Raw genomic sequence first — 21,116 nt, 5'->3', positions numbered from 1 at the left:
TTGAGAGGATTCTAGTCGTTGGCTTACTCTCACTCGTTATCAGACACAGAAAGCTAACGCTTGAGGTGATCATGTTTGGCATACTATCATCAACAAGGCGCTCGCTCGAGGCTCTTCGCAGAAACAATGCTTATCAGAAATTCCACTGGAACGGTCTGTGCTGCAGGCCAGATAATCATTGACCAGACTTTGGTGCCACAACGAATCTTTCTGAAGGCAGAGCAAGAGCGGACCGAGGAGGCCCGAAGAGACTTTGAGATGATAGCCGTGGCCTACCCCTACGGCGAGGTGATACCTGATCGCACATAGGGTTTAATATCACGGAATTGGAAGGTCTTTCGTTGTTAAAGCGCCGAATAGAGAAGCATACAAGCCCAGGTCGGAAGGAAAAATGCTGTTTGTTGTGACGGTAGTTGGGCCGATGAAAGGCCTTAATAGGTCCCAGGTAGATTGCCAGGCGAGAAGCGATATGACAAGGCCTCAGTCACCTCACTTTCAAAGTGGAAATACAGGACTTCATGGGAAGAAACGGGCGTGAGGAAGGTACAAGGGATAATCTGATGAGAAGCAAAGGCTCAGGGCTCGTTCGTTCAAGTCTCCCACCAAGTGGAAAAATGGGCATACAGTGTCTGGACCCATTGGCTCATGGTGCGGGAGTTATTTTGCAGTCATAAGTGTGACATATCTGCACTTTACCCTTTCATCCTCCGAAGTCGCCACGATATGGTAATAATATTTTCGAGTTGTTCTGGGTTAACATTGCCTTCCCCTACCTAGTCTTTCGCTTGTGTTGGTTCCCCATATATATGGTAAAAGGCGCGTCATTTGAATTATTGTTGAGAGCCCCACAGCATACTTGTCGGATACCCAACTTGGCTCTACGAATGATCAAAGTCATTAACATTGCCCATCATCCATAGGTTCTCACAGAAAGAGAAGAAAATCTAGTCGGTGTTGAGTGAGATTGATAAGCGGAGATTACTACGTACGGAGTATCTTAAGACTGTCTGAGCCGCGTTCGCCCTGGGTTTGGTCATTTACACGAATTGTAATGCACCAAGAACTGGGGTTACTCCAGGGTCTCTGATTATGCATATAATGGGACCTGTGGGTATTGAATTTAAGAGGCCATGTATATGAGTTCCCTGAAGCACTAAAGCCTCTGGATTGCTTCAAACCTCAATGTTTGAGTGTAGGACATGTTATGCATGCACTCATTTATAGGGGATTGAACGTAGGTTCTGGATCTCCTCTCCTAGTGGAATGTACATTTTGATGAACTCTAGATGAGTTGAACCTCTTTGACAGCAAGACCTGTTCATATCTGCTCCTTGATGTTGGTGACATAGCATTGATAAGCCGTTTCACGAAGTTATTACATCATGTGCTCTCTTTCGATACTACCTAGGCTGACTAATTCTGAACCAAATTCAAGGAGTTCAAGCAGATAGATTAGACCAGGACAACAAGAATTAGTCATATTAAAGTAAACTAGTATATAGGCGCTCAAATCCAGACAGAACATGCTAACAGGTTGGGTTGAAGTGGCAAATAGGCATACAGATATATCCAATATGTTTAACCATGAGCTCGAAATAGAAAGGTTAACCAGGAAGCTCAAGCTGTACATTACTGTAGGCCCCGGCCGTGAGTTTGGATCCTCCATTTCAGGTATATATTCTTCAGGAGAGGAATAACCGGCTACCTCACTAATTGTATACTAATAGTGTGATGCATTCGAGCCCAGTGGATAGCTTTGAGTATATACCCCCATTGCAGCACTGGCAGGCTTTCTTCGCGAACGGCGGTAAAGCATGAAAGCGGCGGCAATGAGACACAAGGCACCTGCAGCAGCATTCGCCCCAATTCCCGCCTTTGCTCCCGTTGACAGTCCTGATGGAGATTCGACTGTCCCTGTGGTTGTACTTTGAATGTTCGATGTGGATGTCGAAAGATCAACTGGCTGGTCGGTGGTGCTCGTTTTGACCGAAGACATGGGCGGAGTACTGGTGATGAGGGTGTGCTTAGAGGGGTCGTAATAAAAAGAGAAAGGTCGCTTCCCTCCAGGCCACAGTCATAGGTTGCGTCCACATAGTTATTGGCCGTAATTACCTCTCTAAATCGGAATATCTCGCAACCTGCACCCAGGGAAGCTGAGTATCGTAGTACGATTGGTATATCAGTCGAAACCCCTATGCCAGGAATCACGCCAAGATACGTTGCTCTTGAAGTCGAGCATACTTAGTGCCCCGCATCTATAGATATCTTACACAGGTAATCCGCAGCTTCTCGTAGAAAAGTAACCCCCCACGCCCCAGGGGCGGTGAGCATTTGGCAGATGCATAAAACTAGTAGCTTTCTGATACGGACGGGAGTCGATGCTTACTATGTGTTCAAGATCTGTTCAATCCCGACGCTAAGATAACACTAGGAGTTGATGATATGGACACGTAGTAAAGTCTACTAAGGCAGGGATGATAGTTAGCAAGTCCCCAGATTTCCACAAGCTTCAATTTCTCTCGAACAGCTAATACTGGAGATGCCTATACGAATAAGTGGTTGAAATGTTCTTTGAAACTGACGGGAGCACCAGTACCATACCCGATTCGGATGATATGTGTCACGTGGTAGAAGCTTGCACATGATGACAACCCGAATATGAACTCTGGGGTCTTTTGGCGCCAGGCGGTTACGCCGGAGCAGGGACAGCAGCGGGAAGACCAGTATTTCCCACCGGGCATTCTTCTTCCAAGTTGTCTCCGTGCAACTGGGCAACTACTAGTATTTTCTCACCGATTATTTCCAGGCCGCACTTTCCCCATTGATCGCTGGACGGACTACCGCATCTTTTCTCAAAATATTACGCTTTTCCCTTACCCATGATGCGCCAGATGATTGTTGGCGCGGAGCTCTCGTTGAAACCCGTCTGATAAGTTGGGTTCCTGATGGGTCTTTTCATCAGCTTTCTTTTGTTTTATCTCTTTGGGGGCCTGACTTTTATCCCCCTTATTTTCTCACTATTTCTTCTTTACTCCTATCTTGCCCTTCCTTCATCGCCCCCGCAGGCCGAGCATGTGGGCGATTCTAGCGATTCTACCGATAATCACATCCGTCGGCCCCATGACGACCAATACAGCCTCAAATCTGGAACCGATGAACTTGCAGAGGAGTTTTATCGGACGCATGATACAGATGTTGCCGCGGGATACTTCGTGGTCTGTCGCGAGTACGTTCCGGGCGGTGTCAATGGAAAGCCTCCGGAGAGAACCACCCCCACTGGGGAAGTGATCGCTGCGGAGAGTCCAAGCGTCTATCAAGCAATGTATAGAAGTCTCTTTGACCGAAGACAAGCCCCAACAATTGATCCAGGAAAAAATGCGGGCAAAGGCAGTAGACGGATACGGAACATGTTCTATATTGTGCTTAGGTGCCTATCCTTGCCGCTGTGAAACCTCACTCATTTTGACTGATACTGATGCAATCTAACTCTAGACATGGCCACTTGATGCTCTATGACGACGCGAACCAGGTGGAAGTGAGATATGTTATTTCTCTTGCTCATCACGATGTGAGTATCTACGGCGGAGAATTGAAAATACCAGAATCCGAATTATGGTTGAAAAAGAATGCCATTAGTCTCTCACGGCGGCTCGAATCGCTCGGTGATCTTGGAGGCCCGACTCCCCCGTTCTTTTTCTTTTCCGAAAATCTGTCCGACAAAGAGGACTTCTATTTTGCCATGCTCCAGAACCAAGCAAGAATGGGAAATCCTCCCCATTACCCCCCCAGTCGTCAAGACTTCGACGTGAAGCATATAGTCGCATTAGTGCAGCGCTTGCATTCTTCCGAGGAGCAGCTACAGACGCGCTGGATCAATGCCGTATTGGGCCGTATCTTCCTTGCCTTGTACCGAACTCCCGAAATGGAAGACTTTGTGCGGACAAAGATCATCAAAAAGATATCCCGCGTCAACAAACCGAGCTTCATAAGCAAAATCGGTCTTCGCAATATTGATATGGGAAATGGTGCCCCGTTCATCATAAACCCAAGACTTAAGGATCTTACTGTCGATGGGAATTGCTGTGTTGAGACGGACGTTCAGTATACAGGGAATTTCCGCGTGGAGATAACAGCTACTGTACGCATTGATTTGGGACAGCGATTCAAGGCAAAGGAGGTCGATATCATTTTGGCAGTTGTTCTGAAGAAGCTCGAGGGGCATTTGCTAATTCGATTCAAGCCTCCGCCGAGTAATCGAGCGTGGGTTTCTTTCGAGACGACGCCCAACATGGTCATGGATATCGAACCTATCGTTAGCTCAAAACAGATCACATATGGCATCATTTTGCGTACGATTGAGAGCAAGATCCGAGAAATGGTGGCAGACAGTGTTGTCCTCCCCTTCTGGGACGATGTTCCCTTTTTGGACACTCTGGCGCAGCAATTTCGTGGCGGAATTTGGCAGCGGGAATCTTGGAAGCCCGGACCGACTGTTGAGATCCCTGATGAGTCTGGATGCCGGCCTCAAGTTCCGGAGGACTCTCGTGATAGTACGGCCCGGGTATTGAAATCGAAGGATGATCGCACTATGAGCGCGCCGGTACTCTCTGAGTCTTCAACTAACTCTACGGAAATTCGAAAGAAGTCAGGGGTCCCAGAACGTTCAGACAAGGGTTTCTCAACCGCGTTGTCCGCACCCAACGAAAAATCTACAAAGCACCCGCTACGGGCGATTCGCGCTCGGACGTTCTCGCATACGGCGGTTCCTGTATTGACGGCTGACCACGGACAGCCAGACGGAATCATGTCTGACTACAAGAACGAAGAACAGTGTAATGCAGCTAGTGCGATGATTGAGATAACCGGTCGGTCTACTACTACACCGAATAAGGCGCCTCAAAACTCGCCCCCGAAAGATGATCACAACATCCTGGAAGCCATGTACCATAGCCGCAACTCATCTATCGCGGAGTCTATTGAGAGCACAGTGGACACTCAATGTGGCTCGCCCAGGCGCTCATCCTTTGCCCAATCAATCGAGCCTGCCTCAAACAAAAGCGGAGCGTCTCACCATTCGAGCTCGTCACTAACCAGCAACGAAGCTCCTTGGCCTTCTGCTCTGGAAGGCTCGAGTGACTCGATGACTGCCTCTATACCCTTGAATAAAAATTATCAAGGCTCGCTAACACTGGGTACTGCGACATCGATTGCTAAGAAGTGGGGCTTGAACGTGTTTGGAAGAGGGGAGACCAGTACGGGCCAGGGACCTGGAGTATCAAGACCTTCGGGCACTCCTGAAGAGCCGATGGGACGTGGCCATCCTCTTCCACCTCCCGGTACTCCGCTGCCGACACCTGCGAAGGTTAACAATAAGCGGAACTCTGTCTCAATTCCAAAGCGAAAGCCCGTGCCGCCAACTGGGATTCAGTCGCAAGACTCGCCCGAAGATGGGAGCAAGTCAATACCACAGTCGCTCTTTTCCCGGCGAAAGCCGGTATTCGGCGCAGATGACGATGTAGGTCGGTCTGATGAACTGCTAGTTATCGAAGCCCCTTACGAATCAGCGCCCAGCAGTCCTGCCGACCTACTTCCAACCTCAAATTTGACCGAGCGAGGTACGGATCGAGGCCATAAATCCTCGACCCAGAACGACACTGAAGCCCAATCACAACGCGACGGTATTAAAGGACACAATGTCGAACCCGATTAATCGTTATTTCTCGATCGCCAGGAAACTGGTTGGGGATAACCTAATAAGACCTCGCTTATTAAGGGTCTCCTGATGCGAGACGCAAAACAAGAAGCTGGAGACAAGCTGGGTGAGATATTACTTCATGCATCTCTCATGCAGGAAGGCGAAATCACGGTGCAGGGTAGACCGTTGCGCAGTCACATGCATGTAGCTAATAATACAATTCCCTAGTAAATGGGATTGCTACCTATGCCAAACACCACCACCGACGCTTGCGTAGTCTAAAGCCCTGCCATGGGTGCCTACCTACTGGTTTATTAAAGCCATTGGACAAGATGTCTCTACAAAGTATACGATACTGTCGTCTCTGAGCCATACTTCCGGGGCGCTGAAACACAAACATAGTTCTTCAATATTGGTCGCGATAGCAGGCAGTAAAATAATCGCCTACCGAGGTAATTGGCACTTGGTTTAAGGTATAGATAGTTATCGCAGGGAGATGACGAAGCATGCCAAGGCGCGGGCGGACTGGAGCGTACGGAGTTTACGCCAGGCGTCAGCGTTCCCCTTCGACAAGTACTGCGTCCAAACTCCAAACCCGTCATTTCATTTCTCTCCTTCTACTGTTCTGATTCTGGTCATTTTGCGGGAGAGTCCCTTCTTTGGTCTCGTTTTCTCTCTCGAGAGCCCAGCTTCAGGACGCCCACCCTCTCTTTAAACTACAGCCATTACCCATCATCCGTCTTGCTCGTTTACGCTCTTCCGACTCCTGCAGCGCTCTTCCGTCGTCTGTCGTTCGTACCTCGCAGGTACTGCCTTCCAAAATGAGTCGGTATGTGAAAAGGAAACCGAGAATTGTGGGAACCGATTAGCTTAAAAATGCGGTAACTAATGTCTGTTTTCGCAGCACGGAGGCTGACCTGGCAATAAACATCCGCAAGGCCACGAGCATTGGTATGCAATGCACAAACCACTCTCCCTTTTCCGCTGGATGTTTGAACATTGTATCACTAATGTGTCTTAACTCTCAGAGGAAACCGCTCCCAAACGTAGGAAAACACCGCTCCCTCCCATCTGACGTTCAATCCTCTCTCTGCAACGGGATCGCCGTTAGCTGATTTCGTGATAATAGGAAAACATGTTAGGAGTTGCATTGTGTACACTTGGGATCACAAATCATCAGCGGCCTTCTGGGCCGGAATGAAGGTGTATGTTTAATTCAGGAGACAGTCACATTCACTTCCCCGCACGCTGATTCAGTATCTCATGTTGACAGGCAACCGGTGCTCGCCGACGAAGTTCAAACGTTCAAAGCTCTTATCACGATACATAAGGTTCTGCAGGAGGGACATCCGATAGTGATCCGCGAAGCGCAGCAACATGCCAACTGGGTCGATAGCTTGATGAGGGGCGTTGGAGGAGAGGGCATCCGAGGTACACGAGCTTCCTGCTGAGGCCTCAGGTTGACTTGACTCACTCAATGTGTGACGAACAGGCTACGGACCTCTCATCAGGGAGTATGTTTTCTACTTGGAGTCCAAGTTGGCATTCCACAGGAATCACCCTGAATTCAATGGTACCCAAACTACCCGTTTTTACTTGCGCGTTTACTGAGCATTCCAAAGGGTTATTTGAGTATGAAGAGTATATCAGCCTCAAGACAATCAATGATCCCAACGAAGGGTATTACATCTCCTTGCACCTTATCCATCCTACCCAGACTGACACTAGGCTAGCTACGAGACCATTACCGACCTGATGGGACTGCAAGATCAGATTGATGCTTTCCAAAAACTGATATTCTCACACTTCCAATCCGGCACTCACAACGAATGCCGAATCTCCGCACTAGTCCCTCTTGTTCAGGAAAGCTATGGGATCTACAAGTTTATTACCAGCATGTTGAGGGCAATGCACACAGGTGAGCTCTTCCTGTTTGCCTATCCTATTCCCTTGCTGATACCGAGGTCTGCTTAGCGACGGGCGATGCCGATGCGCTTTCTCCTCTACACGGCCGTTACGACGCCCAACATCACCGACTCGTCCGGTTCTACTACGAATGCTCAAACCTACGTTACTTGACAAGCCTAATCACCATCCCGAAACTCCCACAAGATCCGCCGAGCCTGTTAGGAGATGAGGAAGAGCGACCAGCTCTACCAAAGCGACCCACAAAGGAAGTCGAAGCGACACCAACCCCTCCACCGAAATCTGTAGCTGCTGAACCGGAGCCTATTAATGATTTCTGGAGCACAGAAGCTCGACGTCAACAGGAAGAATTTGAAGCGGAACAACAGCGTCTTCAGCAACAGTGGGAAGACCAACAACGCCAGCAAATTCTGGCCCAACAACAAGCCCAGCGCGACTTTGAAGAACAGCAGCGTCTACAGGCGGAGCAACAGCGAATCGCTCAGGAACAACTCATGCGTGAACAGTATCAGACCCAGACACAGGGTCGACTAGCTGAGCTGGAACAGGAGAATCTAAATGCTCGCGCGCAATATGAGCGGGATCAACTGATGCTCCAGCAGTATGACCGTCGGGTGAAAGATCTTGAAGAGCAAATGAGCCAGTTGACGTCGAATCTGAATCTGCAGAGTGCTTCGAAGGACGATCAAATTAGGTCTCTTCAGGAGCAGGTGAACACTTGGAGGAGCAAGTATGAAGCGCTAGCAAAGCTTTATTCTCAGCTTCGCCAGGAGCATTTGGATCTTCTTCAAACAACGAAGAGCCTCAAGCTAAAAGCAGCTTCCGCTCAAGAAGCCATCGAGCGACGAGAGAAGCTGGAGCGTGAACTCAAGACAAAGAATCTTGAGTTAGCTGACATGATTCGAGAACGGGATCGTGCTCTGCATGATAGGGACCGTTTGACTGGAAGTAACAAGGATGAGCTTGAAAAGGTCAAGCGGGAACTTCGCTTCGCCGTCGAGCGGGCAGAGAATGCCGAGCGCCAGAAAGGCACAGAGATATCCTCTTTGCTGTCGAAATATAATAGAGAAATGGCTGACTTGGAGGAAGCATTGAGGGTAATTATCCGATGATTATTTTGTGATAATTCACTAACCAGAGGGCAGAACAAGACGCGCGCTTTGGAAGATTATAGCACCAATAACGAGATGCGGAATGGCGACCACGAACTTGCGCTCCAGGAGAAAGAGACAGAGCTAGAGGCCATGCAGGCTGCCATGGACGAAGCCCTTCTAGAACTTGAGGAGCTGAAACTGGTGCGTTCGTTTGGCATAAGGAATTTCCTCGATACATAAAACTGACTGGATGATACCGCAGAACCAAGGTGATGCCGACAAAGCGCTTGATACCCAGATTGATCATGTCTTACACGGCACGGTCTCGAAAATCAATGATATCATCGATTCTGTGCTCCAAACTGGTGTGCAGCGAGTTGACGATGCACTCTATGAACTCGATTCAACAATGCAAGCTGGTAATCAGAACGCTTCACCTCCATATGTACTTTCTCAAATCGAGAAGGCGTCTGCTTCTGCGACAGAATTTTCTACCGCTTTCAACAACTACATCAGCGACGGGCCTAATAGTCCGCATGCTGAGATCATCAGAACAGTGTCCAATTTCTCTGGAGCTATCGCCGATGTCCTGAGTAATACCAAGGGATTGACTCGTTTTGCGAATGATGACAGGAGCGCTGACCAATTAATAAACTCTGCTCGCAAATCGGCTCAGGGCACTGTTCGTTTTTTCCGAGGGCTCCAATCTTTCCGGCTTGAGGGCTTGGAGGCTCTACAGAAAGCCGATGTGGTTATCAACAACAACTCTGAGGTACAGAGGGACTTGCAGGCGTTGTCGAAGCTCGTTGATGGCTTTGCACCAAAAAGCAGTCGACTTCTGACGAACGGTGACTTGGGTGATTTGGTGGATCAAGAACTAACGAAAGCGGCAGACGCAATTGACGCCGCTGTTCAACGACTTGCAAAACTCAAGAGCAAACCTCGGGATGGGTTCTCAACCTACGAGCTCAAGATCAATGACGCAATATTGGAAGCTGCGATTGCTGTGACGGGTGCCATCGCCGAACTCATTAAAGCTGCCACCGCCTCCCAGCAGGAGATTGTCCGCGAAGGACGCGGTAGCTCCTCCAAAACCGCATTTTACAAAAAGAACAACCGGTGGACAGAAGGTCTTATCTCGGCTGCTAAAGCTGTCGCCTCCTCAACGAACACGCTGATTGAGACTGCGGATGGGGTGATTTCGGGCCGCAACTCTCCCGAACAGCTTATCGTGGCTAGTAACGATGTTGCTGCCAGCACCGCGCAACTGGTCGCTGCCAGTCGTGTTAAAGCTACTTTTATGAGCAAGACCCAGGATAGATTAGAGACTGCTAGCAAAGCTGTTGGTGCAGCTTGTAGGGCCCTTGTGCGACAGGTGCAGGACATTATTGCTGAAAAGAACCGCGATGAAAACGAGGCAGTGGACTATTCCAAGCTCAGTTCTCACGAATTCAAGGTGCAGGAAATGGAACAACAGGTAGCTACATTTCCCTCTCTTCGCCTGATTACGAGCTGCGTGCCCGCGCTCTTCACCCGCAGCTTTTGTCACTGCTTGGATAATAACTGACAGACTCTCCTACGTAGGTCGAAATTCTTCAACTCGAGAATGCGCTTGCCCGCGCTCGCACTCGCCTGGGAGAGATGCGCAAGATTTCTTATCAGGAGGATTAAACTCGCTGGTTGGTTGTCAATCTGCCCTTTGGTCGAGACATGGGCTCGTCTGCGTCATGGTGCCGTAGACCGCACATCATTCTTATTTCTGGCGGCTTTGATCATTTGGCACTTTCGTTTGGATATATCACTTTCTTCTGATCCCTCGCAAATATCCGCTCTGGGACTGCACTACCTTTCACATGCACTATGCTTGACTGTACTTTTACTATGTTCGCTTTTTTATTCCGTTCGCTATGCGGTCTCTCCAAATACTCCGTAGTTGGATACACCAGTTAGTCGGACGCCACACTGATTTCTCTGCCATCTCGGTCCTTATCTACCTCCAAAACCCCGCTCATCTGAAGTCCGATTCTGGGCCCCTCGTCCTCGCCCGTAAATCCTTCTTTGTCTGAAGGAGAGCACGGGGTGGTTCGGATCGACATTGCCAGCGCCCGATCGCCACAAGAGAGGTTGAAAGAGTCAGTTGACCAACCATATGCCCCAGTTCTGGAGTGTAATCTTTTGAGTCGTTTCCCCAAGATAATTGTCGCACTCTTTGGAGGCAAGGGACATCCTAATTAATGGTTCGTGTAGGGAATACGAAGTAGGGCTGACGCTAACTCTACTCAACCATGTAACGGAGGCGAAGTATTCGACGTAGACTGTACTATCTGATCAGGCCTCCGAATCACTCTTTGATAATCTTCTCTTTCTTCTTTCTCGCCCACGGCCTTGTTTTTTGGGCTTCGGCATGTTTATTCCCGCCGTGTGCTATCGGTGCTTGTGATTCCTATAGGAGCAGACAGTCGCAACGTTTGTCTCCCCTCTAAGCCTTCCCGCTCACTCCATATTTGACGCCAACGAGAGGACGACGCTAAGAATCGTACGGAGAGACAGGGAAAATCAACAAGGTCGAGAAACTGAACTAAAGCGTTTTGCTCAGGATCGTCTTTGCTGTCTTAGTCTGGCCAAGGCTTTTGTTTCTCGCTCCGCACCATTGCCCGATCACTGCTGTCTCACCCATTACTTCTGCTTTAAAGAACACAAGTGCTAACTGATATGACCGCAGGAAAGGATTGATGATGATGTTGAGGTGAATATATGATCTGTGGCAGGGAGGTGAATGAGTACACAAGAGAAAGTTTCGCTGCACGGCAATTGTATTAGCAGCGGGCGTAGTTCAAGCTTGATCCGAAACTACTTCTAGATGGAGAATTATTCTGCTAAGCTTCATGTTTCCGCAATTCAATTCCCTATGTACGCCCAAGTCTATCATAAATATTGAAGACATAGAAGACCACCCACTCCAGAAGAAGCAATAGATGCAAACAGGTAAAAACATGTCCGGCCCTATTTGCATTTCAATACCCATTCGCCCCAATAAGCCCTGGCACCTCACTCCCAATATTTTGAAGGAACCCTATTTCAGTCTAACAAGTTTCATATGCCAGCGAGACAGCACAGGCCGAAATGAGATCGTTTTCCCAGACGTAGTAGGGAGGCGTTGGTGCTATTGAAGAATTTTCACGGCAAACGGGGAAAGGAGCAAAGAGAACATGAAAGATTTGAAGTAAGAACTGAGTGAATGATACCAATTCCAGTCATAAGACGATACAGCGATGAGGATAGTCGGAGATTAGCAGAGAAACGGGTGAAAATAAACCTGTTCATTTGGAGTGACTGTGGCATCCGTTCCGGCGGACCTTGGAGAAAGTAGGGGGTTCTCTGAAAGAAAATCTCACCACCAATGCCTAGCCAAGGAATGTGGTCGTTGAAGGGACCGAGGTCATCGTTCGATGTGACGTGGAATGCTGAAGGCGAAGGGCATAAGCATGTGCATAAAGTGTGCTCTGTGTGTTCAGGGCCAGCCGGAAAACCATAAGAACACTCGCAGTCCGAGATGGCCTAAATATTCAGGAAAGGATTAAAACCGAAAGCGTGGAACGGCTCCTGCATCAACGGTGCTGGGTTGTAGGGAAGAAGAGCAACTTGCTCGTCCCAATTGGACAGCTGTATATTTGCTAGGTCAAGATAGTTTTCCGCTTGCGAGTTGCGGGAATGCGGACCACGATACATGTCGAGTGCATTAGAAGCCTCGAAAGCGGTTTCCTCAAGCATTGGGCTGATCATCTCATCTGAGTACGGAGACTCTGTGGCTTCGGTAGGCTCTGGAGACGGGGGCTCCATCGCCGAGCTTCCAGGTCGATCCGTTGCGACAATAGTATCGTTCCCTGGGAGTTGAAGGCTGTTGTTCCTGTGGATGACTAGGGTTGGCTGGGTAGCAAATGCCATGACGGGCGCGTCGCGAGCTTGAGTCTCCTTCTTTCGCTTGTCTTCCGTAACATAGCCAGTGGCATAGCAATGCTTGATAAGGTCATCGACTGAGCAATTGGTCGAAAGCTGGGCTTCTGTTGCGACTGGACTTCTGACTCGAGCCATTGTGTACTGCTGTTGGTCGTTAAGTGTTAACTCCCAACCCATAGCTTCGAGATAACGGTCCGGTTGCAGAATGCCAATGAGTTCAGCACATAAGGACAAGAAGGATTCGAGAGAGACTTCGGTATCGTACTCGTCGCGAATGATAGAGTAAGCTTTGGCCAATATTGTCCAATTGGCTTTGGAAGGGTCGTTCTGCCACAGGAAGCGAAGAATACCGGATTTTGACTTCTGTGTGATGTCTGGAAATATCGCGGAATAGAAGCCTAGCGAATTAGTTTGCGTTACAATTCATGTTTTTAGATCGTTTGCTTACTTCTGAACGCAATGAAACTATTCAGAGGCCTTCTCTTCCCATCGAGAGCCCGCCGCCCCTTAGAAGATGTTGGACGTGGCTTGGAATCTTGAGAAACAGAGGAGGCACGTCTTGCATCTGAAATCGCGTTGGAGCGAGTGGATGGATTTTCGTTTCGAAAAAATTGCTGACTCTGTTCCTGAGCTTTGACGTCCTGTATGTACTTCACTAGGTCCTCCAGCTGTTGCGGCGGCATGCTCAACAGGAATGCGTTGAAAGCACGCTGAAGAGGTGAGATTGTATTGTCCATGATGACTGTCGATTTAGAGGCCAGGATTCAGAAGAGCAAGAGCGCTTAACCCCTGCCTAAGTAGAGGCTGGAGAAAGAAAGAACACTAATTGCGGACACGAAACAACCATCAAGCTGGGGGTATTTGAAGTTTTGAAAAGGGCTGGAAGGAGGCGAGAAGGAGCAGGAGAAGAGGAGGCGAGACAAAGGTTGCCAGTGTTGGTCTTCAAAAAGAAACAAAGAAGCGTCAGTGTACCAGGCTAGGTGGTGGCAGATCAGACAAAGAAATAACTACCAACCAGTGAGCTTCACTGGGATTATTCACCAACACATTGAATTCTCAAGCTATCGCAATCTTTCACATTACACTACTTTTGATTATGCCCAGTCATAGCCTTGACTAACTATCCTAAGTGCAGGCTGAGATCTCATTCATTATCCGTTCACTAGTATTCACCAAGACAAACAAGGCACAAAAGTGATCTAGAATCATGGGCTAACCCAGCTTTGGCTGTAGACTCAACATGAACATTTAGACTTTATCTTCAAGTTTTGAGGCTTCGGAAGAAGACTCATTAATGCCTGCCTTCAGCCAAGTGTCAGTTCAATGATTTGTTTCTTTACGACTTGAGAATAATATGAGAGAGCCGCAGAGAACCTCAGAAAGCCCACGCAATCAGCATAAACATCACCGGTCACTCAATACTAAGGTAATATCGACTGCTAGAGCACCGAGACCTCTACGGAATCTCATTCCCAAAGCCACTTAATGCTGGGAATTCTCAACTTCTATTAACGTAACCCGGCTTTCAAGCCCTCTCGATGCCTGAAATGCGAAGTGCGATCGAAAGAACCATCGACTACATTTGCAGTGACCCATTACACCGCAGCTGGTTTGCGGCCCTTTGATCTGGATGATGGCAGGCCTGCGTGACTCCTACCAGTGGGTATTTCTGAGTTTCAAAAGTTATTTAGGTCTTCTGACTTCACAACCAATTGCTTTTGAATGCTTCTTATATTGCCGATTTGGGACAAAGTATTGCAGGGGTAATATACCAGTACCCAAAAATATTAGAAGGCCCGGTCATCCTGGATGATTTGTGGTATCCGTTCCAGCGGAATTTGACTAGAGAATTGCATCATCCACGAACAAAAACACTTCCCCTTGATGCAATGAGGGCCGCATATTTGCGAAAGGACATAAATCGTTTCAGAGATCGTTCTTGCCATGAGTGGAAAGGCGGGCAGCAAGTGGGATGGGCAACGCTCATATAACGACCGGCGTTCCAAAAGAATCCTACTCATAGGTCAGAATCGCCTGCACTTTGGTATGAAGAAGACTTACACTGAAGCCTATCCAGCAGAAAGATGCAAGCATTCATTGCACGGTAAGATGCGCGATTTGTTGCAAGCCAATTCCCTACACACCTGGGTATCATTAGCTGTCCGCATACTCTGGCTGGATAGACTTACAGAATCGATGTGCGTCCTCTGGAACGCAGTTGACCGCCCGGATCACGATATTCTTCTCTGCATCATTCAGATTTGGACGGTTTTCCATCGCTTCATAACAAATCCTTTGCGCCTGGGCCCGATATTCATTTCCACGGGGATCTTGCCTCAGGAAATTAACCTTCTCAGCGACAGCTTTACTAAAGAAAGTTAGTATATCAAATCCAGCGTACTGGGCCTTGAGACTTCAAGTTGGCTTACGTCATGTAGTACTGGTTGAGGCCAGCCCTAAAGATGTAATGATAGCCATACTGTCTGGTGAAGCGGGCCAGGTCTTCATTCGCAACTCTTTCCATGGACACAAGAGCTTGATGAAGTTCGAATATCTTTTCACCCAGGAGACCAGCTTCAATGGTCGGATCCAGAATGCTGATGAGTTCAATCGGGTGGCCCTCAAAGTCGGCAACCGTCGGCGCAACATGATAGTCGTTCGCAATAGCTTGGAGGATTGGCCCATGACGGCGAACGGGGACCAGAGCATTCTCGTTGAGCCCATTGCTCCTATGCGACGCATGCAGCAGCTTGTCACCATTGAACAAAGCAGAAACCTGGGCCATCAGTCTGTAGTTGTTGTGGTGGGATAGGAACGAGGCTGAGATGTAGGCTGCCTGTTCCCTGACTGCCAAAGGAAGACCAGCGTCTCCAATGGTTGCGTCGAGTAGTCTGAAAATAACATGGCTGTAGGCGTTCATTACGAAGGATTGAAGATCGATGGAAGTGGGGTGATATCTGTGATACTGAAACGGGATCACCTTAAGGGGCTCAAAGGGATACAAGAAAGCGTAGATGGATGAGGAGCAAAGATTCGAAGACACCAAGGATACCAGAAGTCATAACTATAGGAAGACAGAAGCGCTTTCTGTTCTTGTGTTCTTCCTCTTTAGGAAGCAATAACAACAGATCTTAGCCGCTCAACAACGTCTGAGTGAATTTGACTTCACTTGTGATTCACCAGACCAGACCAGACCAAGAAATGCGCCAGCCTCCGAAGCCCAATAAGAACACAACATAACCGCCATGTCTAGCCGAGTCTTTAAACTCTTTTCATACTTCAACTTGGTTGTCCGAGACACTGTCTTTGAGCCACCTTCTCCCGTCTTCTCCCAATCGCTCGTTGATGGTTCAGAATGACACTCCACAAGACATGACCTTCCAAACCTCATTCTCATCCAGGGACGCCAGCAAGAACTGCGACAACAGAATGGCTGCCGTATCGATTGCAATGAAGTCAACAACACAGTCCGCCGACAATATCACAGAGCTACTGTGGCAGGACGCTTTGCGCCACCTCGGGTCTACGAATAATGAAGTCCTTTTGCCGACGAACGGGGTGGACATCATCGGCCATGATAACGTCGAGAAGATCAAATCTCGTCTTTCGTGAGTTATCCAAGTCCCCAAACCTTAGTCTTAATCTCACAAGTTACGGTAGTGCTCTTTTAGGTACTCCAGTCGTATCTTTTGTCGATGAATCAATCAATGCCCTCCGTGTTCTACGCACACCAGCATTCTCCGGATCTTCAATCTCTGTCGCCTCCCATGCTAGGGCTTTTGGTTCGAAATCGAGCGAGATTCCTGCCAAATCGAGGCGATCTTCCATGAAAGCTGCGAAAATCCCCCGACCTCCAAATGCGTTCATCCTCTATCGACAGCACCACCACCCCAGAGTCAAGGAGACATATCCAGACCTCTCTAATAACGAAATTTGTAAGCTCACTGCCTCCACAAGTAACATGAAAACGCTGACCCAAATAGCGGTGATACTAGGCAAGCAATGGAGGGCAGAGCCCGAAGAGGCCAAGCTACATTTCAAGAATCTGGCGGAAGAGTTCAAAAAGAAACACGCCGAGGAGCACCCCGACTACCAGTACACCCCACGGAAATCCTCTGAGAAGAAACGCCGTGCAACTTCGCGTTCCTCACCCAAACCCTCAAAGCGCTCGATGCCCTTTGAATCTCCGCCCTCAATAAACACGTTATCACCTAACATGTTTACACCTCCTATGTGTCCAGATACGCAGAACATTCATAATGCAAGTACAACATACATGGGGTCTTTTGATAATCTCAACGTTATGTTCGGCGCCAGCGGTTTAGCCGAAGAGCCTACAGATTTTGGAACGAATGCATTTGACTCGCTATTCCAGCAGGCTCATGGCGACTACGGCAGGCCTGCGTTATTTCCGCAGCTGGATATCGCCGAGCAATCTTTCAGAGGATCATTTGAATTTCCAGACTTCGCGGCTGATTGCTTTTGAATGTTTCTTCCACCCTTTACCTCCGCCATCTGTCTTTGATCGCCCTGGTGCACCGTTCTTGAATGTCAGTTCATGGACCTGTGGCGTCCCACCCACGCTTGTACGGCACAGAGCACACTAGAAGCCCTCCTCGGCGCGCTCAACCTAGGATACTGAGCTACTCGGCCTTTTGGTCATATCAAAATTCAATATGGGAACTCGATGGGCCAGCTGCGAGCGTTCGACCACGATCCTATTGTGCTAGGCCACCAAAGAGCGTGTCCCGTGGGGTCACGATTCATTATGGATAGTGTGGGAAATGATCCCAAGCTCCAATAGACATGGCGAGGTATACAGCCGAGCCAGTGACGTAAGTATCATTCTCAGTGCGTTGGTCTACCAATCAGTTGACTCATTTGCTTAGTTTCGCAAGACTTGACTGAGTACCTCCGACCTCATGTCAATCCAAATCGTGCTGCTACCCATTCTCACTGTTTGAAAAAGACTGTGATTTGGGCGTCGTAGTGGTCTTGACTGCGCTTCCTCGAAGTATCCGTACCGTGGGGCCCTTTTTTCGTTGATTTTCGGTCGGCCATGCTTTGTTATTTATTATTAGATAGTAATAGTCTTAGAAGAAGCCTTATATGACGAAACAAACAGTTATCGATGTCGAAATGCGTAGCCTGTCTGCTGCGTGAGAGACAAAAAAATGGGGTAGATGAAAAAAAGCAAAACATACAACAGCTGGGATTCGCATGTGGTCACCCACCATACTACTAACCAGCCGGCGTGTGGCTTAAGTACGGCTGAGCGGACGGGAAGCCCTGTTCTCCACACCCTATGGTCGTATGTGTAAAATAACAAAAAAAATCTCATAATGTGCTACCAACTGCAAATACCTTTCCTACTGCCTCGTGTTTGCTCTTGCTCTTCAGTCTTCCCGGCTCCTCACGTCCTCGACCGAGTTCCAACCTCTGTGGTCGATTCCAGCCAACAACACTAGGGCAGTCTGCCTTTTCCCGTTCTTGTCTGTCCACGCGCTGCAGACGCGCTCTCAACCGGACGTTCCTCGAGAGCTTAGAAGCCAAGGTTAGCGTCAACGCGAACAATGCATAGCATGCAGCCGCAATGAGTCGACTTCTTACGCCATCTAAGGTTGCCTTGCTGTGCCTTATCCACATCTACACCGAAGGCGTGGTCCCAAACTCGTCTGCTATCCATATCCTTTCGTTTGTGGTGGCTTATTTGAGCCCCTTGGGTGCAGGCGACGCACTTCCCTCTTCGGACGAATGGGCGACGCAGTATGCAGTGTCCATTGAAGACCTGGAAAAAGCCCTGACTGCACATCCTTCTTCCATCCCTGGCCGATCTATCTGGGACCTGTTTCTCCGAAAGATTTGGTCAATTGATTCCTGTGATGCCTTGGAGGTGTTCTTCGCAGATATATCTACCATTCTTGCAAAGACCCGCGAAGAGCAGATCATAGAACGAGATGCTGGTCTCGCTCCAGAATCTGTTGGCATGCGCCTGGCCCGCTGTTCTCCCCTCGGCGCCTTTGTCAGAAGAGCTCAACTGGAATTTACGAGGCTACAATTCCACGATTCGGTGAAATTATGGAAAGGCCTTGTAAAATACCGCCTGCCAACATACCGAGCTTGGGCGCGCAGAAATCCTTCCGACGAGCAGCCTCCAGTGGATATCAACCTTTTAGAGCTCGGCCTCGATACGAACAGTCACCTCTCTCAGGTAGCATATGGGAACATTGAAGATCATGACGAAGACGATCGCTACGTCAGTACGAAGGAGGTCGAGCGGCTCTTGGAGTTCCAGATCAGCGAATTACAAAGTACAGTATCCTGCCGTCCTTGGCCTGTGAACCCTCTACTAACGTGTTAGGATTCGGTGGGAGAGTCCCAGAGGGAATGAAGACACAGCTGAAGCGCATTATTGCATCTGGCGTGACATTGCCTAACCTGATACACTACCTGAGGTGGGCCATTCAAACAGAGAACATTTCTCTGCTCGTAACTAACAACCGCCAGATTTCTGGACGCTTGGAGAGCGGGGGACTACCCATCATCATTTGACAACCTTCATCGCTACTTCGACTATACGATGCATAGTCGCGACAAGGGTACCTATCAGTATGCACTCCTCAATCTCGCGATACTGCAAGCAGATTTCGGCTGTTTTAGAGAGGCCGTGTCTGCAATGCAAGAAGCCGTGACCATTGCTAGAGAATCTCATGACATGAACTGCCTGAACTTTTGTATGAGCTGGCTGTACCATTTTGGAAAAGCTTTTCCAGAGCTCATAAAAGACGTTGAGAATACTGGTATGCTAGGGAATGAAAAAGAAGGGCTTGCCTTTCTCAAAGCGAAAGCAAAGGAAACTGAAATGTGGGGGTTGCTAAGTACAACGCTCTTGAGCGAAGCAAAGCTTGAGCTACAAAATGTGCGTTTTGTTCCCTGCTATTCATTGTGCGCTTTCTAACGTCTGAAGGGGGAGAGCCTAGCGTCGTCGATTGAAAACATTGTCCGAGCATCGCATCTAAACGTCACCAAAGGCCTCTTGAATTCGATGGGGCCACAGCTTTTACTTCAGACTGCACTGTACTCCCGAATAGGTACTATGCCCCAAGCGCGCATTATACGTCCTTGACTGATTCTCGTTTTTCAAGGGATCACACATCTCGCCTGGCTGAGCAGCGAGACTTTCCGCCATTGCTACCGGAACAGCGCACCATTTGAAGACTATCTGAAAAGTACATTCCGGAGTTGCCAGCTAGTAAGTCAAGTTCCAAGACTTGTTTTGCTTCCACCAGTCACTCACAATATCCAGCTAGCGCAACAAGGTCGTTATAGTGAGGTTTCTGCCCACATGGCCGAGATGAGCCCAGAAAGGTTTCGATCTCTAAAAACAAGTCAATACTGGGCATTCTTCTCCGGGGTCCTCCAACTGAAACGCAAAGTATACAAGTATGCTCGATTTCTCTCACCGCCATCACACGCATCTAACAAAGCCTCCAGTGATGACCAAGTGGCCGCGGGCTATCTACTGTCCCAGCTCAAAGCAATTGACCTTCCCGACAGCGACTTATCCTTCCTGTTATCCTTCCTCACGGTCGAGTCCCTAATCCGCCAAGCCAACTACGCCCCAGCGCTCGAGCTAATCGAAAAGACCGCCCAGTCAATCCACCAAGATAACTTTGACATCCAGCCCCAAGTCAAACTCCTCTGCCTCAAGGCCCGCATATTCGAGAAGATGGGCCAGCCCCAGCGCGGCTTCTCGCTCGCCATGAGGGCCGCAAGCATCGCATACCGCTCGCGACTCCTTCCGGGTCTCTGGGAGGCTATCTGCGCGCTCGGCAGTGTCCTCCTTAGCCTCAAGGAATTTGAAGCCGTCTCCTTGATGATCGAGAGCATTTTGCCTCAGATCCTGGAATGCAGCGACTGCGAGCTTGCAGCGGGTGCTTACTCCCTCCTTGTAGATTCGAATATGGGCATCGCCGGGAAGATATGGAGCGAGGGGAAGAATAACCCTGCGAAGAAGGAACATATGAATCGGGCGCTAGGATTTCTGGATTGTGCTTACGACCAGTATGAGGAGATCGAGGATATTAGGGGGCAGTGCGAGATGATGGCGAAGAAGGCAACCGTCATGCATCTTACCGGTGACTCGGTCCTTGCGAACGATTATGCCGCAAAGTATCTTGACTTGCGCAAGCAGAAGTCTTCGCAGGGTTGAGTTGTTCTCGTCTGATGTATCATAATGAATTATGAAATACAGGAGCATTGAAATCAGGACTAGCATGGGAAGGCAGAGCTTCAAAGCCACCCCTTCTCATCGAATCCCAATGATGATTTAGGCATAACGTCCCAGACAATCTGTACGTCCTCAATCATTGCCGAGTAACGGACGGAGGATATTTCTCCAAACCCGCTCATCGTAGTCTCTCATGAACTTGGTCGGAGCATCC

The 21,116-nt window shown here is 48.8% G+C and overlaps 6 protein-coding genes across 6 annotated transcripts; 4 read left to right on the top strand and 2 right to left on the bottom strand.

Moving 5' to 3' along the window:
- Positions 1-2,693: 2,693 nt before the first annotated feature.
- On the top strand, positions 2,694-6,090 carry BDV17DRAFT_259145 (putative integral membrane protein conserved region-domain-containing protein). Its single transcript, XM_073757408.1, has 2 exons — positions 2,694-3,427; positions 3,493-6,090. The coding sequence occupies exons 1-2, from the start codon at positions 2,946-2,948 to the stop codon at positions 5,708-5,710; spliced, it is 2,700 nt and encodes an 899-aa protein (XP_073617053.1). The 5' UTR covers positions 2,694-2,945; the 3' UTR covers positions 5,711-6,090.
- A 182-nt stretch (positions 6,091-6,272) lies between these two features.
- On the top strand, positions 6,273-10,504 carry BDV17DRAFT_42234 (putative cytoskeleton assembly control protein Sla2). Its single transcript, XM_073764518.1, has 12 exons — positions 6,273-6,524; positions 6,600-6,646; positions 6,724-6,741; positions 6,825-6,900; positions 6,969-7,126; positions 7,188-7,268; positions 7,318-7,375; positions 7,429-7,613; positions 7,670-8,718; positions 8,767-8,916; positions 8,978-10,192; positions 10,300-10,504. The coding sequence occupies exons 1-12, from the start codon at positions 6,517-6,519 to the stop codon at positions 10,384-10,386; spliced, it is 3,132 nt and encodes a 1,043-aa protein (XP_073617052.1). The 5' UTR covers positions 6,273-6,516; the 3' UTR covers positions 10,387-10,504.
- Positions 10,505-11,659: 1,155 nt separating this feature from the next.
- Positions 11,660-13,539, bottom strand: BDV17DRAFT_259139 (mating-type protein MAT alpha 1-domain-containing protein). The gene is made up of 2 exons (XM_073757407.1): positions 13,121-13,539; positions 11,660-13,070 (listed from the first exon to the last, which is right to left on the bottom strand). The coding sequence occupies exons 1-2, from the start codon at positions 13,407-13,409 to the stop codon at positions 12,274-12,276; spliced, it is 1,086 nt and encodes a 361-aa protein (XP_073617051.1). The 5' UTR covers positions 13,410-13,539; the 3' UTR covers positions 11,660-12,273.
- Positions 13,540-14,826: 1,287 nt separating this feature from the next.
- MAT1-2-4 (putative mating locus protein) lies at positions 14,827-15,592 on the bottom strand (the record flags this gene model as incomplete). The annotated part of the gene is made up of 2 exons (XM_073761739.1): positions 14,827-15,040; positions 15,102-15,592. 2 exons carry the CDS (start codon positions 15,590-15,592, stop codon positions 14,827-14,829), a joined length of 705 nt encoding a protein of 234 aa, XP_073617050.1.
- Positions 15,593-16,101: 509 nt separating this feature from the next.
- Positions 16,102-17,158, top strand: BDV17DRAFT_289816 (HMG-box domain-containing protein; the record flags this gene model as incomplete). Its single annotated transcript, XM_073761738.1, has 3 exons — positions 16,102-16,280; positions 16,333-16,607; positions 16,656-17,158. 3 exons carry the CDS (start codon positions 16,102-16,104, stop codon positions 17,156-17,158), a joined length of 957 nt encoding a protein of 318 aa, XP_073617049.1.
- An 858-nt stretch (positions 17,159-18,016) lies between these two features.
- BDV17DRAFT_42179 (putative anaphase-promoting complex subunit Apc5) lies at positions 18,017-20,990 on the top strand. Its single transcript, XM_073764516.1, has 7 exons — positions 18,017-18,983; positions 19,034-19,127; positions 19,180-19,591; positions 19,640-19,763; positions 19,818-19,924; positions 19,979-20,115; positions 20,167-20,990. Exons 1-7 carry the CDS (start codon positions 18,266-18,268, stop codon positions 20,882-20,884), a joined length of 2,310 nt encoding a protein of 769 aa, XP_073617048.1. The 5' UTR covers positions 18,017-18,265; the 3' UTR covers positions 20,885-20,990.
- Positions 20,991-21,116: the final 126 nt, after the last annotated feature.

Source organism: Aspergillus undulatus (assembly GCF_047715775.1).
Source record: "Aspergillus undulatus strain CBS 261.88 unplaced genomic scaffold BDV17scaffold_15, whole genome shotgun sequence".
NCBI classification, from domain to species: domain Eukaryota; kingdom Fungi; phylum Ascomycota; class Eurotiomycetes; order Eurotiales; family Aspergillaceae; genus Aspergillus; species Aspergillus undulatus.
This window is presented reverse-complemented; position numbering and strand designations above follow the sequence as displayed.

Excerpts from the sequence above, each read along its gene's own strand:
- BDV17DRAFT_259145 (XM_073757408.1), top strand. The coding sequence starts at position 2,946 with ATGGGTCTTTTCATCAGCTTTCTTTTGTTTTATCTCTTTGGGGGCCTG. Across the intron at positions 3,428-3,492 it reads ATGTTCTATATTGTGCTTAG|ACATGGCCACTTGATGCTCT; the intron begins GTGCCTATCCTT and ends ATCTAACTCTAG.
- BDV17DRAFT_42234 (XM_073764518.1), top strand. Across the intron at positions 7,376-7,428 it reads ATCAATGATCCCAACGAAGG|CTACGAGACCATTACCGACC; the intron begins GTATTACATCTC and ends ACACTAGGCTAG. Across the intron at positions 7,614-7,669 it reads GTTGAGGGCAATGCACACAG|CGACGGGCGATGCCGATGCG; the intron begins GTGAGCTCTTCC and ends AGGTCTGCTTAG.
- BDV17DRAFT_259139 (XM_073757407.1), bottom strand. The coding sequence starts at position 13,409 with ATGGACAATACAATCTCACCTCTTCAGCGTGCTTTCAACGCATTCCTG. Across the intron at positions 13,071-13,120 it reads TAGTTTCATTGCGTTCAGAA|GCTTCTATTCCGCGATATTT; the intron begins GTAAGCAAACGA and ends CTAATTCGCTAG.
- BDV17DRAFT_42179 (XM_073764516.1), top strand. The coding sequence starts at position 18,266 with ATGAGTCGACTTCTTACGCCATCTAAGGTTGCCTTGCTGTGCCTTATC. Across the intron at positions 19,925-19,978 it reads CATTCCGGAGTTGCCAGCTA|CTAGCGCAACAAGGTCGTTA; the intron begins GTAAGTCAAGTT and ends CACAATATCCAG. Across the intron at positions 20,116-20,166 it reads CTGAAACGCAAAGTATACAA|TGATGACCAAGTGGCCGCGG; the intron begins GTATGCTCGATT and ends CAAAGCCTCCAG.